The sequence below is a fragment of the Antechinus flavipes genome, chromosome 4 (assembly GCF_016432865.1).
Source record: "Antechinus flavipes isolate AdamAnt ecotype Samford, QLD, Australia chromosome 4, AdamAnt_v2, whole genome shotgun sequence".
In the NCBI taxonomy this organism is placed as follows: Eukaryota; Metazoa; Chordata; class Mammalia; order Dasyuromorphia; family Dasyuridae; genus Antechinus; species Antechinus flavipes.
In genome coordinates, this window is record NC_067401.1 from 3,797,544 (window position 1) to 3,814,980 (window position 17,437).

The 17,437-nt window shown below is 44.1% G+C and overlaps 1 protein-coding gene across 1 annotated transcript in view; it reads left to right on the forward strand.

Annotated features, from left to right (window-relative positions):
- Positions 1-17,437, forward strand: part of LOC127562779 (aryl hydrocarbon receptor-like) — a 71,331-nt gene that overhangs the window by 25,352 nt on the left and 28,542 nt on the right. Inside the window, exon 3 of the mRNA XM_051998754.1 lies at positions 14,433-14,554. Within this exon, the coding sequence (XP_051854714.1) occupies positions 14,433-14,554 (122 nt within the window). The remainder of the gene's footprint in view (positions 1-14,432; positions 14,555-17,437) is intronic.

Genomic DNA, 17,437 nt, shown 5'->3' on the forward strand with positions numbered 1-17,437 from the left:
GAACCCTCCGCCAACCTTAAGATGATGTGGGAGCACTAGCTTCGCCATGACTAGTAACGGCACTTTCCATACAGCATCACCTGACCTCCACAAGAGCCATTTGGGGGATCTTGGGGTCGCTATTTGCTCTTGAGGAGGGGCGCCCGTCTGTGCTTTCTGGCCTTCTCTGCACCAGAGACAAGTCGGTCTTTGTCATGGAGCAAGAATGGGGGGTTCAGAAGGTCCCGGGGAGCCTCTGAGGGAAAGTCGGCAGCACGGCCCGGTCCTGGTCATGGCTCTGCCAGGACTGGATGTTTGCTCTGTCACTCCCAGGGCTCTTAGTCAAGATCCCCTCATTCTCTCTGGCCATGGGGGAGCATCACTGGCTTCAGAGCCAGAAAGGATAGTAGAAATCGAGTCCAACTCTCCCATTTAATAGAGGAAGAAACAGAGTCACACAAAGAGTTCAAAAACTAGACTTTGCCCCAGCTCTCTGTCCCCTGCCCTGCCCGGCTTCGGGCCTGGCAGTGGGGCTACCTCTGTGCAGCCCTGGTCCTTCCTCTGGCCCGGCCTGGGGCCTGCTGCCCCTCCAGCATAGAGCTGAGCAGCCACGGGAAGGGGGTAAAGGCCCCCTCCCCCTCATGCTCCCCAGCGAAGACCCCCAGGGTCTGTCACAGCCTCCCAGGGTGGTTTTGGGCACTGCCGCTTGTTTGTTTCTCTCCCAGTTACTAAGCAGTCGAGTCTCTTTCTCTCAGCCGATCCCTCTTCCCTGTTGGCGTGCCAGCCTGGGCTTGCTCTTGGGCCGGCTCCAGTGCTCGGCCCTTTGATGTCTCCTTGCCCAAGACTCGCTGCTCAGATGGTCCCCAAGCTGGACTCATTTGATCCCGGGCGCCAGGCCAGCTGCCGTCAGGGAGAGCCCGGGCGTCTGGGAAGGGCCTGGCCCAGGCCACGGTGGGGATGGAGGAGTGGGCCCGGCCTGCTTCTCTTGCCCAATTCATGCACGAGCCCACTGAGGTTTTCTCCTGGGCGTGGAGCACTGTCGGACCAACCGAAGGAAGGGATGCAGAGGCTCTGGTCTGTCTCCCGGGTCCCCTTCTCTAAAAGCTTTCCAGATTCCCAGGGATCCCAAAGGAGCGTCTCTGGAACATCCTGAAAAAAAGGTCATCTGAGCTTTGCTTGCAGATCGCCAAAGATGGAGAGCTCACTTCCTTGGGGCAGCCTCGTCTTAGGCAGCCTCATCTCTAAAACCTTTTAGATAATCCTAATGACTCAGAGGCTGTTTGGGATAATTTCTAGTATTTTTATTGTATATTATAGCATATGCTAATGTAGTATATTAGATCTAGCATAGCTAGCATAATAGATTAGATCCAGGATACCCAGTAGAGTGTATTAGATCTGTATTTGTGTCTCTCTGATAGCGCTCACAGGACCTGACGCTTGCTGAACCTTCACAATCAACACTTATTGACTGAAGTTATTCCTGCCGTTAAATCCAACCCCCGCCCCCCCATCTGCTCCCCTCTGCCCCCTTGGGCCAATCAGAACGCGGCCCGCTCCTGGGCTCATTCTGCTCCCTGGCAGGGGGCAGCTTCTTGCCGTGGATGAGGGTGAGACTGCGATGAAGGGGAGGGGAGGGAGCGCTCATACGCCCCTCCCAGGGGCCCGGAAGTCTGCAAGGGGCTTCTTACCCATCCCACCTCACGGGTCACTTAGTGGAACCCAGGGCCCTGCCAGCCCCACCCCATTGCTACTGTCATGTCCCAGTCACTGCTTCCTCTGCCTCAAATTGATGGCGAGCTCAAGCCATTGGTAGCAGGAAAAGCCAATTGCAGAGGGTCTGACCCTGGCTCTCCCCCCAGCTGGCTGGTGGGCAATTGGCAGGTCTCGGTGCGTGTGAAAACGAGCGTGTGAACACTGACTCCGGGTCATCGGAAGGAGGCTCTGCAAGAAATCTCGCGAGGCGTTTTGTGACCGTATGGTCTCTGCGACACGGCCAGGAGCCGCACTTTCTCATACTCCCTGGACGTGAGGCTTTGCCAGGAGATTTGGCTGCATTTTTCTGCCCTCACTAACTAGTCCATACCTCATGTGTGCCAGGGGTCGGACTTTGTCAGCCTTACTCCTTGGGCTCTGCAGGAGTGTGTGTGTGTGTGTGTGTGAGTGTGTGTGTGTGTGTGAGTGTGTGAGTGTGTGTGTGTGTGTGAGTGTTTGTGTGTATGTGTGTGAGTGTGTGAGTGTGTGTGTGTGAGTGTTTGTGTGTATGTGTGTGAGTGTGTGAGTGTGTGAGTATGCATGTGTGTGAGTGAGTCTGTGAGTGTGTATGAGTGAGTGTGTATGTGGGGGGGACTAGCAGGGGACAGGTGCCATCTGGCTCTCTGACACCACCTGCTGCTACCACTCAGCGCCCCTCTGGGCAGGCTCTGGGCCCGGGGGATCCCGGCAGGTGCTGGCCAACAGTGGGCTGCTTTTACACATCATTAATTATTTACCTTGCTGTGTTCTCACCCGTCGCACCCCTGAAGAGATCGGCTCAGAGCAGCCATGTCCACGTGGGGGACGGCGTGAGGCCGCGGGGGCGGACGGGGCACTGGGCAGCGCTCCTTGGGCATCCCAGAGGGTTTCTCCGAACGGTCCCAAGTCCCCGGTTTGACAGACGCAGGTTTTGCCCTTAAGAAGAGACTGAGCGCAGACCAGCGTCGTCTGCCCCGAGGTCACAGGGCCGCGTCCGTCTGTCCGACCTTCCCGTCTTGCAGACGGAGAACCCCACACGAGCTGTCAGTGATCACTCAGAGAGCTTCGTGGCAGGAATGAAGTCCAGGTCCTTTGACTCAGGCTCCTCCTTAAGAGAATAATTAATTGGCTCCAGTTTAGTTCAGTGGTCAAGCTATTTAACAAGCTCTATAACTGTCTGTTGTTGGAGGAGGGAAACCAAGGCAAGGAAAGCATCATGGAGGAAGTCTCTCAGCTGAGCCTTGAAGGATGGGAAACTCCAGAAAGGGAGAGAGGGTGGTCCAGAGGTCGGAAGCCCGGGTGACCACGAAGAGGGGGAACGTGGGATTTGGAGAATAGCTTCTGGACCAGTTTAGCTAAAACCAAAAATATGCAAGGGGGCAGACATATGCAGTGGGATTCTGTGGGGGCAGACACGTGATTGGGGGAGGGAAGAATCAGGGATAACCTCAAGACTTTGATTCTGGGGGACCAAGGAGATGGCAGAGAGAGGGATGGGCATCATTGGGGGCTGGAGGGAAGGGGGAAGCAGAAGCATTCGGCTGCTTAGTTTTCAAAAGGAATCTTCTGGTGTTGGAACATCAGGATGGAAAGGAGTCTGAGGTCATTTACCCTCCTACTGTACAAATAAAGGAGCTGAGGTCCACAGAGGTCACAGGCTCATAGAACACCAGAACGGCAACTTAAATCCGTCTGGCCTCGCAAACCCATTTTACAGAGGTGGAATCTGAGACTCGGAAGTTTGTATTCCAGATCATAGACTAAGAGCTTGCAGAGGAGGAAATAGGCGCGGTGAGAGGTGTGCTGTAGGTCCTGTCATTAGTAGAGGAGCTGACCCCAAACCAGATCTCCTGCCTTCTGGCCCAGAGCCCTGTCCATCGCAAAATACTGAGAGAACCAAGGTTCAAGTTCTGGTCCTGACATTTACCCTCTAGGGCAAGACACCTCCCCTCTTTGGGCCTCAGTTTCCTTCTCTGCAAAATGAGGAAATTGGACTAGAAAGTGTCTGAGGCCCTTTCTGGCTGTCATCAACTTGCTCCTCAGGTAGTAAGTAAACCCAGGGGTGCCAGGCTCTGACCTGGCAGGGGAGTTGCTGGTTGGGACAGAAAGACAACGACGATTCAGTGAATGAATGAATGGTCGTAGTTTGTGCAGCAGGAAATGTGCTCCTTATTCCTATTCTGTAACAAACACTTGGCTTGGGCCCCACCCACTGGCTCCAGGACAGCGGTCATCGGCCGAATAGAAGGGTACGATGGGACGAGTGACTCAGCCTGCGTTCCTGCGTGATCGAGACTTAGGGCGACTCTACTGATCGTCGGTTTTAGATCCCAGCCCATCCCTGGAGAGAATGTCTCCCAAAGAATAGCTGGATTGTGATCTCGTCCTTTCATCTCCTGCTCCGGGCAGCCCCCGGTGAAGTTCTGGCCCTGTTTTATCTTCGGTAATGCGTTTTCTCGGCTTACATTTCTCTATTCCTTTCTGCAGTGTTTTCCATCGCTCGGTAGGCTCGTCACGGCCTCCCCGATGCTTTGCCTGCCATGGAAGGCCCTTTTCTTCAGCCCCACTGCCTGAGGCTTGGGAGAGAGAGAAGGGGCCGTGAAATTGGGAGACTCGGACCCGAGGGACATGGGGGGGGGGCAGTCATCCTAGGGCACACTTAAGTGCCGAGCATTTACGGAGTCTCAAACCCCGTGCGGCTTATTCAGCGTAGACGTCCTTGCCTTCGTTTCACAGACGGGGACACGGGGCTGCGGTGCTCGCCTAAGTAAATGCCATTGTCAGGATCAGAACCCAAGACTGGCATTTCCCCCCCATGTCATCCTTCCTCTCTCGATGGACCAGAAGAACACGCGGCACACCTCAGCACACATTCAGCTTTCCAACATTACAAGTCCCTGCTTTATTAACGTAATAGCAACATTATGAACCAATCCTTAATTACTACCTTGGTTTGCCAGACACGTCAAGCTACAGTATGAATAAGACTTGAAGACATGCAAAGCCTTCAACACAAGTTCAAGCTGCGTGATCCTGGGCAAGTCACTTAACCCCAATTGCCTCAGGAAAAAAAAAATCTTTCCAGTTACCAAGAGCTTCTTTGCTTTGCATCCCTCCCCATCCCACCATCTCTCCCTGGGTGCATGGCTGCATCCTTGCTTAGCGAAGGCTCATTTACATGGGATCTGGCCCCTTGCTACACTTCTGAAGTTACAGCTTTTTAGTTCATGGTACATGATTTCTTTAACTGGACAATCATTGCCTGTCCCTTTTTGAAACCTACTGCAATCCAGCTTGGTTATAACAAGAGTTTTTGAAAGAAATTCTGGGGTGTCTAGCTTCCCTGGCTGAATGCCATCCATTTCCTTGCATAAGCTTTTGTCACTATAAATGATTTGAGTTGGAAAGAGCCTTTGTGGGTAGGGATTATTAGGGGAAATCAATTGACTCCTTGACTGGGACATTTGGGGGTTGAGGGAAATAAATATGATCACAACCTAAGTACTTGATTAGCTTCTTCCTCCCTCTCTCTTTCCTTCCTTTTATATCTCCTTCTTTTCTTTCCTCCATCCCTTCATCCCTCTCTCTCTTTTCCTTCCTTCTTTCTTCTCTTTTCCCCCTCTTCCCTCCTTCTCTTCCTTCCTCTTCCCTCCCTCCCTCCTTCTTTCTTTTCTTTTTTTCTTCTTTCTTCTCTCCTTTCATATGTCTCTGAATGTTAGGAAAAAATAAGAACATCTTGTATGAATTGCTGTTAAGTATTTTATCAAGTGTAATTTTTTCTTTCTTTTTCTTGTGAAGTATTCTTTTGCCAGTAGGAATAGATATTGTTCCCTTCCCCATTCCATCCCAAACCAAAGACTGGAATGTTTGGATCTTTGTTTGTTTCTTTAAGGACTGTTCAGTTTCCTTAATATGATCAAGTTCAATGGTATTGAATCTGTGTTGTTTACCTGAAGGTTCAGAGGAACTTGAGACTTGAAGCAAAAGCTAAGATGTGTAACGTGCCTTGGCTTGCCTGGAAGGAAAGACATGTTTAAGAACAATGGCCTGCTTGTTCGTTCTGCTCACCACGAGAAGAAATGTGAAATGGACATTTAGGACCTCAAAGGCTCTGTTGAACTGATTATAGTGAAAAAAATAGATTTTCCTGTTCTCTGTATGTGTGTATTGGGGCTGGGGGAAGGGACCACAATGAGTCAGGAAAATCTTTCCGATAAGCTGTAAATAACCGTTCATTATTCTGAAGAACTGATTCATGTCACAGCTTCAATTCATGGATTCGTGTCTATCAAGAATAGTGGAATATCGACTTTTGTGCAGATGTGTTTTTTCTTAGCCTTATTTGTGGCACATCACTCAAAGGCCTTTGGACTTCACATAAAAACCTAGATTAAGCTATTGCTCTACCATTTACTGATCTTGGTTGGAAGTCCTTGAACCTTCATATCTTCATCTGCTTGAAAGGCTTGGGCTACAACTCAAATGAGAAAATCAGTGGAAAGGGCTTTGGAGAACTTAGAACACTACACTTAAGTCACATTGGAATTATTATTGTAGCAACTTTATTTTTCTCATCTTTATTTTCTCATTTGGTTGTTGGTTTTCCATATTCTCATGCTTTTCAATGAAATCCTAAATAATAAAAGGACAAATCACTGTCCTGATATTTTTCTTTATATTTAATACTCTGTGGACTGTTTCAGAGCTGGATAAAATACTGCTTTTTACCATTAGATAAAAACATTAGGATGTAAGCGTTTCCTCTACAGGTTTACTGAAAACAACTTCAGTTTAACTAAAGCAGCCAACAGGATGATGAAGGCAATGTGTATTTCATCACTTCCCCGGGGTTCTGTGTTCTTCTGGGAAGTCTCTGCTTCTTGAAAGCTTTTCATTCTGTAGTAGATGCAGATTTAGAACATTGGGTGATGTGCTTTCAAATGCTAGTTGGAAGTTTCCGTTGATCGCTTTTATGCCAATAATTTAGATCCCAGCTCATCCCTGTGATAATGTCCTGATTCTAGTACAGTTTATGTGTTGATTTCTCCAGGATATTTTAATGTTTATATTTATAGCATAGGGATTTGTCGACCGTCAATTTATGAAAGCTAGACAACATTGGATGCACAATCCTAAATATGAGATTTTTTATTGCTATTTATTTTGTAAGCACAACTATAATGATGTAGGTTTTTATTTTCCTCAAACCACAATAGTATAGTTTTGATCTTTTCTTTAAAAAGTTATATGAGATAGCTTGCTGAATTGGATTTACTGTTAATAGCGAGTAGTGAGCAGGGGCCCACATTTGTCTCGGTAGAAGGAGCCAATGGGAGTTTCCATTAATTGGATGAGATGATATGACGTGGTGTAGGTCTTCAACTAAACACTTCCTCTAGAGGGTGGAATGTTCTCTGGTACCTTTCTGAGAAACACAGGGGACTCCTTTGATTAGTCTTGAGTTACTGTAGATGACCCTGAGATGGCAGATGACTGAGTGTCAAATGATGCTTGTCAGAGACATGTCCCTTCCCTACGGGGCGTAGAGCACCAACGGGACCCAAGCTTCCCCCATCCCTTCTCTGAAAGATTTTTTATTTTGCACAGACTAGAAAGAGCGTAATCACCAAAAGGGCTTTTTTTTTCCTTTGCTCCATTTTCTCCATGCTCTGGGAAAACCTCTAAATATATTCATCTTACTCCGTGTATAAAATGATTAAGCATATTTGATTTAGAACAGAAATTGTAGAGACAAAAACAAACATATACAAACAAGGTAAAACACTCAATAACCCATTTTATACATTGACTGCCCCCTCCCTCCAGACATGGGATGCCATAGGGAAGAAAGGGGCAAGCGACCTGGACCTTGTCATTCCCACCAATGGCAGGAGCTGTTCATCAGGACAGGTGCCATGTGAAGAGGAATAGCTCATTCGGTCCACGTGCTGCCCCCTGAATTCATTCCAGTTTTCTAATATCCATTCCCAAACTTGCTGCCTCAAGCTAAATGTGATATTCTGAGTCCATGGATTGTACTATTTTCTATCATGGTAAAATTAATTTAACAAAAAAAAAACACTAACGAATAAATCAAATTGAACAATTGATATGATTAAATAATCATGACCTTGAATCTAAGTTAATTGAGGTATCCTAGTAAATGGATTATTGAGTAGACTAAAACACCAACCCAGCCATATATTGTCTTCAGACAATGTGTCCAGGTATGTCTACGTTTCAGGGGCAGGCTGGCCTAAAATGGACCTCATTTCTATAATTTCCTGAAGATCCAGATCCATGCCATAATATTAGCAAAACTGCACTCCATTTAGAAACATTGACAAAGATTTTTTTCCTAAAGATATTATATTATGTACAAAGACACCATTGATAAGTGCAACATATCAGCATGAAACTTATTTGTACACAACGAAATGGAAACTAAATACATACAGGAAAATAACTAAGTTGCCAAAAGATTTAGATGGGAAATACGTAGTGATGGCGGATATCAATAACTCAGTAAGAGAGTATGATGTGAATTATAAACAACAAGAAAACACCAAATGTCTCAGTCTGAAGAGTATTAGGAGGGCTTATTAGGCATTTCCAAGCAACAAACATGTAGTAGATGCCTCCTGAATACCCGGTAGCACTGTGCTAGGTGCTCAGAGAGAACCGAATGAACAAAAGATTATGTAGTGCTTTCCACTTGAAAACCCTAGGAACATTCAAGATTTCATGATAATAAACTATGTTCTAGACTACAGAGAATATGCAGATACATTTAGAGGAAATATGAACCACTAGATTTAGAAATAGTTTTTGTTTGTTCTTTGATACATTAAAATGCAATAAAAAAAAAAAAAAAACAATGTTGGAGACACGATCAAAGGGCAGCTACGTGGCACAATGATTAGAGTGCTGAATCAGGAAGATTCAGAGATTTAGGAGCTCTGGGACCTGGACAAGTCACATAACCCTGTTTGCCTCAGTTTCTTCATCCATAAAATGAGCTGGAGAAGGAGATACCCTTTGCTAAGAAAATCCCAAATGGGATCTGAAGAATTGGACATGACTGAAATGATTGAACAGCAACAATAACAACAAAAAACATGATCAAAGGATGCAATCCAGGGTGGAAACACAAAGTGATGAGTTGAATAATTCATGAGTTCAAGAAAAAATAAAAACAAGAGCAGATCACTTAGAGATAATGACAATATCGTTGCAACATACCTATATTTTTGGAGTGTAACCAATGCTCGGTCAAAATTCCAAGGCATAGTTGTGGTCCTAATGGGCATTTTCACAAGAGAGGAAAATAGAAAACCAGTTAACATTTGTAACAAAAGGCATTAGAAAATGAATAAATTAATAATTAATCATAGACACAAAGGAATCAAATTTTAAATAAAGGCATCAAGAATCACAGAACAATTGAATTGGTAAAATACAACAAAAGTTGAGTTATTTTTAAAGACCAATACCATTAATAAGCAATCAGTAAATTTAACCAAATGAAGAGGCAGAAAAAAATTAGTCCAATGCTCACCAAAAGCTAATTGTATTGAGGTCTACTTATTCACTGACTGGTGAGTCTGGGGACACCATCACCTTGAGGATTTTCCTTTCCTCCTCAGCTCTCTTCTGCCCAGTTTTTCATAGGTGGGCTCTCACTCCACACAGTCATTTTGCTCATACACATGGACCCTCTCCTTTCCTTCCCCCTCTCCACCACTTTCCCAGCTCCTCTTTACCTTTGATCTTCTTCTATTAGAAGGTGAGTTCCTGGAGAGGAAGGATTCTCTCTCTCTCTCTCTCTCTCTCTCTCTCTCTCTCTCTCTCTCTCTCTCTCTCTCTCTCTCTCTCTCTCTCTCTCTCTCTCTCTCTCTCTCTCTCTGTCTCTCTGTTTCTCTCCCCCTCTCTCTTTTGATTTCACCAGCAATGATCACAGTGCCTGGCAAATAGCATGTGCTTAACAAATTTGATTTACAACGGAAGGCCTAAGAATACAACTTTCCCAGCAGATAAAAGATGGGGATAGCAGCAGAGAGAGGAACAGTTTACACAATTGATTCTAATATTGAACAAACCTGCTGGATACATAATGTAAATATCATTTGATACTTTACATAGCTATATAATAAAGGGTACAAAACTGTGCCTTCACTTCTGGTTCAATAATTTTTCTACTAGGTCTTTCTTTACCCTAGGATTTTATTAAAAGTACCCCCCCCCAACCTCCTTCATCAATTAAGGAACATACAATTAACCATGAGAGCTGCTCAGTAATGAAATAGGTTACCTTGGGAGCAATGGGGTTTAACCCATCACTTCAAGAAAGGCCTGGATGCTCACTGGCTGAGAATGGTATAAACATGGGGGGATCCTACTGCACGTAGAAGGATTTTGGAGCAGATGGCCTCCCAGTTGTTTTCCTACTCTGATAGTGGTTGAATGTTCAAGTCGATCCGGGGGATTTTCCTGAACAAGGAAATCATTCTCTGCAAAAGTAAAAATAGAAATCTTTCTTTACCAGCACCAGAAACTTCATTACATGTTTATGCAGCTAAACACACATTGGGCATGTACGGGCTTATTTGTGCAGAAAGATAACATTTAGAAACGTGAAATCATGAAGACCACATGGGTTCGGTTTCCTCCTCCCCCACCCAACAGATTTATTTGCATGGATCTGCAGTGGATGGTATAGCAAATGGAAAATTTAACAGAAAAATACACAATCCTCTGTGGGATAAATATTTGGACACACTCATACATATATATGTATATGTATATATTTATAGATAATATAAATATATAGTACATATATACACACATGTACACATATGTATGTTACATGTCTATACACACATGAATATATATATATATATATATATATGTATAAAATCTCCCCCCCAATATTTTTGTTGTTGTTGTTGTTCCAAGTGCAGCCAACTCTTGGTGTTTTTGGGGTTGGGTGGATTTTCAGTAATGGTCAGCAATATTGACACACTCCCTAATTTATAGAATTAGAAAGGGATTTAGGGCCAGCCAGTTTAACCTCATACCTGAAGCAAGGCATACTGCCAAAGGTCATCATCAGCGTCTTCTTCTAGATTTCTAGTGAGGGGGCCCCACACGTTCCTATGTGGTCCTAGCTTGGTTTCTTAGGGTACTCTTCCTCACATCGATCCAAATCAATTTGGATGAAGCTCTGTGTTTACAGTGGAAAGCAAGGTTGGGACCGGTTCATGAAAGGCTTTTAAAGCTAGAAAGGGGAGTTTCTATTTTCTCCTGGAGGCAATAGGACACAGCTGGAGCTGGTGGAGTAAGGGAGTCATGTGATCAAATCTGCATTTAAGGGAAGCTACTTTGTCAGCAGCTACAGAATGGATTGGGGTGGGGAGAGCTGAGCCAGGGAGAACTGTTTGCAGACTGCAGTAATCTAGGTGAGAGGTGATGAGGACTTGAACTAACCATATAATTGTGTGGGAGAACGAAAGGGGAGAGATATAGAGAATGTAGAAATCGCTTGATCTGGCACCTGAATGGTCAGACAAGTTTCAGACCATGACCCCCTTGCTCTCTCCTCCTGTACCTGCGTCTTCCTCATCCTGGAACATCCAAGCACCTCGATGGCTTTCTCTACCTGAATGTCACTCTGAGGTCTCCCCACATCTAAGTTCCTCCTAAGTCCTCCTTTTTGCAGAACGGCCCTGGCCATTCTTCGGACCCTCTTTTCCAGACATCAAAACCATGCTTCCAAGCTCCATGTGTTCATTCCTCTTCCCTTAGCTTTTCAGTTCCCTTTGTTTTCTTCTATGAGAACTATTTCATAATTCCCGCAACTGCTGAAAACCTTTTCTGGGTATTTAGTAACTGTGGCTATGGGGACAAATAATAAGCTCTATAGAAGTGTAGGGGCATGATCATTTATTGTTGAGCTGGCCCTTGCAAAACAGGCTGAGTAGATACAATGGAATGGAAGAGAATTGAGAGGCAGTCAATTAACAAGCATTTATTAAGCACTTTTCATTCATCCACTACATCCTGGGCCATCATCCATCATCCTGCCTCTGTCCTGCCACTGGACTTTGATGAGTCAGGGAGAGAGAGTAAGGCTGGACAACTCTACCCCACTTCATCTAATCCATACATGAGTCAAGATGTGATATCAAGGGTTCTCTTTAAAAATGAAAATGAAGGACAAGCAACACAAAAAATAAGAATATAGGGCAGTGGAGTAGCCCAGTGGATAGAACAACAGGTCTGGAGTCAGGAAAAACTGAGTTCAAATCTGGCCTGAGATACGCACTAGCTGTGAGACTCTGGACAAATCCCTTAACCCATTTTCCCCTCTGTTTCCTCATCTGTAAAAAGAGCTGAAGATAGAAATGGAAAAGTATCTTTGCTAGGAAAATCCCACATGGGGTCACAAAGAATTGGACGTGACTAAAATGAAAACAACTTAAAGACAACAATAAACCCATGAGACGGGGGCAAGCCATTATTTTATATGGGTCTCTCATTTGCCTCAACTATAAAAAGCATATTAAAGTATTGCAAAATGGCATTCAAAGAAGCTAATGGGATCTTGGGCCACATTAGGAGGGGCCTATCTTCCAAATACTGAGAGAAAGAAAGTGAAAAATCGCATGCTTCAGTCTGTTTTCAGTCAATATCAGTTTTTTCTCTGGAGGCAGATAATGTGCTCCATCATTAGTCCTTTGGGATTGTCTGAGATCATTGTAATGTTGAGAATAAGTAAGTCATTCATAGTTCTCCACCGTACAATATTAATTTGTGTATAAAATTCTCCTGGTTCTGCTCACTTCAGTTCATGCAAGTCTTTCTAGGTTTTTATTTTTCTGAAACCATCCTGCTTGTCATTTCTTATACCATAACAATATTCCATCACAATCATATACCCTGGCTTTCTCCTATTGATGAGCATTCCTTTGATTTCCAGTTCTTAGTCATCACGAAAGAGTGGCTATATGTACAAAAACTTAAGAACAGAGAATGACACAACACTGAGTGTTATGGATGGGTTCCTAAACACCTTCTTGGGTGGAATTGGACAGCGCAAGTCAATAGAGTTGACCATCAGCATCCCATAGTGTTGAAGAACAACTTAGAATTCATGCTTTGCTTCCCTTGTCAGAGAGAAGAGATGTTGCTCAATCCTCTACTGATCCTTACAAATATTAGGGAAGCAGGCTAATTCTTTGAATCTACTTTTGGTCTAAAACATTGTTCTTTTCCTTTGGGATTTGGTCATGGCTTTCTGAGACTTATTTTGGGGCTAGGTGCTGTCCCAGCACCACTTATTTTGTAGGCAGCAAGAGCATCACTCTTCTGCTCCTTGGATGCCCTTTCTCAGCCATCACCATCCACTCTACCAAAATGGCCGACCTTGCTCTATGGCAGAGTCTCACAGCCACATCCTGAGATGGGACTCAAATCTGATCACTTGGGGAGAATCCAAAGACTGTCCCAGCTAGTCTTGTTATTGTTGTTGTTTCTCTAGGATTCAGGTTTCAATTTAGCATAAGTATATGTATTTGAAATTTTGGTCCCAGCAGCTACAGCTATAGAAGGCATAAAGCCATATGGAAGATAGGTGCTGTGGAGGAAGTTTGTTCAGGAAATAATAAATAACTTTTGGATTTTTCAACTGGGCTTTGGATTCTTGAAAACCTTATCATTATAATATATAAACTAGGATCATATTGGGAATGATATATAAAAACACAGCAAAAATATGCTTAATTATAATCTTAGAATGGAAGAAATTCCCCCAATTCTGCCCACCGTTATCCTATGCCATTGCCAGTCCTGTGCCAGTTTTTACATGTATGATTCTCTACCAAACACAGGATCAGATATGAAAGACAGGAGCCATTTTTTAAATGGCTGGTCTCTGGGCTAGGCACTGGGTACATAAATAAGAGATTTTTCTGGACTTATTCTCAAACACTTATCCTCAGAGGTTATAAATTTGATAGAACCAATCATTTAGTCAGTAAGCTTTTTTAAGCACCTAATTCTTCCCAGCCACTGTTCTTAGTACTTGAACAACAAAATTAAAACAATTAAACAAAACAAACAAAGCAGTTTGCCAATCTGTATTGGGAACCAGAATATCTAAGTAGGTACAAAATTAGGACAAGAAAAATTTGTTGGGAATTCCTCTAATGTGTAAGCTCCTTGAGGTGAGATGTTTTATTTACAAAACAAAACAAAACAAAACAAAAAACCTTTGTATTTCCAGTATCCCACCCAGTCCTTGGCTTAAATATTTGTTCAACTGGATGACCGGAACACAGATATAAGTTAAAGTATGATAAGGACAAAGGATAGCTCCAGATAATCAGGGTCGTCAAAACAAAGACATCACTTTCAGCTCTGGGGATGTGTAAGGGGTGAGGGAAATGGTTAGTAATTTTATAATGGGAGAGCATCTGAATATGAGTTTTGAAAGAAGAGAGGCTTTTTTATTGGGTAGAAATAGGATGAAGAGAAAATTCTAAACATGGGGAAAAGCTCAGACAAACACACTGGGATTGGGATATGGGATGCCAAGTCCAGTGAGCAGATTGGAGTACGGATTAGTTGGATATCATCATGTCCAAGAAAACTGGAAAGATCAGCTGGAGTTTATACATTCCCTCAGCTACATTATAACAAAATCTCTTTTGCTTTCTCAGCCATTTTGAAGAACCTCAGTACAGGTGGGCCAGATGAACAATCTGCAAATTCCAGAGGAAATGCCATGATACCCCCTCATTTCACCCAGGAAGCCTTTTCCGAAGGAGACTTGCTTCTTCAGGTAGGTGGATGATACCTGTATCTTTTTCCTAGACAGGAATTGTGAAGAGGAGGCTCCATCGGGATCTGACTCATGGGGCACATTTGTGTCAGCAGATAGTTCACCAGAAAGTTCTCTGTCTTGAGATTAGTAGAATCTTATTTCATATGTAAAGTCCACATCCTTTTTTTTTCTTTGATACTTTAGAATTGTGATTGGCTTCAAAAATGAGTGTTTTGGGATCAAGCCAAGAGACCTGGATCTGGAATACAAGACACGAATATTTTCTTGACAATGTTGGCTAACAATGAAACAACAACAGCTGATATTTCTATAATGCTTAAAATCTATAAATTAATTTCTATATGTTATTTTATGTTATCCTTCCAACAACTCTAAGAGGTAGATGCTATTATTACTTCTGTTTATAGAAGAGGAAACTGGAGCGCTCCAAAATAAAATAATTTGCCCAAAGTCATGAAGTTAAGTCATATTACGGCATTATTGAAACCCAAGTCTTGTTGGTTCTTAAGTTTAATACTCCCATGTACCAACATCCATTGTGAATAGGGTACCATGCTCAGGTGCTGGCAATGAGAAAGCTGATAGGAAATGCTTCTTACGCTCAAAGAGATTCCAGCACATTAACTAGCAGAGAAGTAAATATTAAGTAATTTGATCAGAGAGACAGCATAGACATTAGGGAGGTTTAGGGAAGACTTCTCTTGGAAAGCCTAACTTGCATGAGTCATGAAGAAAAGGAGTTGTGACCCAGCCGTGGAAGGCCGCCTCTGTAAAGCCATGGAGGCAGGGGATGGGATGCCAAGATCAGGAGACATCAACAAGGACTCTTTGGTGGGATGTGAAGCGAACAAATATTTAGCAGCGGGGAAATTAACCGCGGAGGGAATATTCAAGATGTGGGGAAAACTTGGCTTGTAATCCATCCCAATGGAGATGGGATTGGGATCTGCAAGTCTGTGGTAGTATGTGTCAGTCTTGTGAAAGACTTATATTGTTCATGACCCTTTTAGTTAAGTGAATTGTAATCAGGTCCTTATTTCATGAAATCAAAGCTTCTGTGACTCGATGATTTATAGAGTACAAACCTTCAGAGCTGGAAAGGATTTTAGAGGCCAGAGTATTGCAGCTTCTACTTGCAGACTTTAAGTGATGAGAGAGCTCACCATTTTACATGGCAGCCCATCCCAAACATCAACTCCTCTCTCTCAGTAGACTGCTTTAACATTAGAAAATACTTTAGGATAAACTATAATTAACCTTCCTCACAGCTTTCAGCCTTAGTTCTAATTTCTTTCACTCCAGCAATCTGGATTAAAAAATAAAGAAAACTACAATCACTTTAGAGCTTACCAGTGTTATTTTGCAAATGCTGGGAGTAGTGGTTTCCCGTGGACACTTGCTCCCCTCTTAAAAACCCCTTCGTAGCTCCTCTCTGGCTGAGAGTGCTGGGCAGAGTCATGAAGATCTGGATTCCAATCTTGCCTCTGAAGTTTCTAAGTTGCACAACTGTGAGAGGTGTCCTTGATCTCTGAGTCTCAGTTTATTCATCTATAAAATGGATTTAACAATACCCATGCCTCCTCTCTCACAGAAATATTATGAAGCCTAATTGAGACCCAGAAAAGCCATCCCAACAATGATTGCGGTCCCAAAGTGCCACGGGTCTGGGCAACCTTGGGCAAGATGCTTCTCCTATCCCTTAAGAGGGGCAAGGAGGTCATTTGGAAAGAGTTCCAGACTTGGATTCAGAAGATGGGGCTCAGGCTTCTTCATCTGCCTGTGTGTGATGGTGTATAAGTCACTTGATGTTTCTGGGACTCAGGGCTGTCTGTGTAAAATCATGGTTAGGATTCTTGGAAAATATGTGGGGACTAGAAGAGGCCCAGCAGACTTGCTGAAAGGCAAATGGCTCAGTTTTATAAAAGGAGAGAGAAGAGACTCTAGACTCGAGCTCGATTCCTGGAAACATCAAGAACCTGTTTTTATCATCAGTCAGATGTAGGGACAATAAATAAGCTTGGAGCAGTGGGAGCATGGGAATTGAATGTCCTAATGTCATTTGTCAACTGCACTTTGAAGATGACTTCTGTAGTTCACCCAGTGATGGCAGGCTCAGGACTGGAGAGCCCGCCTTGACTCCCGCTACATCTCAGAGGCTTATGTTTAGCCTCCCTCTTTGAAGGCCTGCTCCCCTTCTGCCTCCCAGCTGCTGTGTGGCCACCACCAGCTTAGGAGTGAGGGCCTTCTGGTGCCTCTGATTCCCCGGTGGCACTAATGAAGCCACCTGGATCCCATTAGGCTTTGACTGACATCGTCACCTAAAGCTGCTCTCTTCTTGTTGCCTTGGGGCTTGGGGGTTTCAGTTATCTCCACCCCGAGGCCAGCTCGCTGCCCCCCATTTATTCCATCTGGACAGTTTTGAATCTCTGCCGCCTGCCCCGCTTCAACAAGCTCTCTCTTTCGAGGGCTTGGCAGTTGTCTCTCCTCCTACAAATTGGTTTCTTAACTCATCAGCTCCGTTGCCAGAGATGGTCCCCCTAAATCATCGGCTGCCTCTGAGGGACACTTTTTCATTTAAAAACTGCTCTTAACTTAGCATTTCTGTTAACCGGTCTGTCTCTTACACATGCGAATGGCCCTTCCCCAACTGGATTGGCCAGTTAGCTGCCATCGCTTTGAAAATGAGACCAGCTTGATTTGCAGTAGGAAATGGTGGATTATTTGAGCTGGACGGAATCTTAGTGGTCCCCTGGTCCACCCAGTTCTTTTTACAGATGAAAAAAGAAAGATCAGATCCAATTTTTTTAATTGGCCACTGAAGTCACCACAACCATTTTCATCCTACTGATTTCCCCCCCTACTGTTATTGCCCAACTGCGT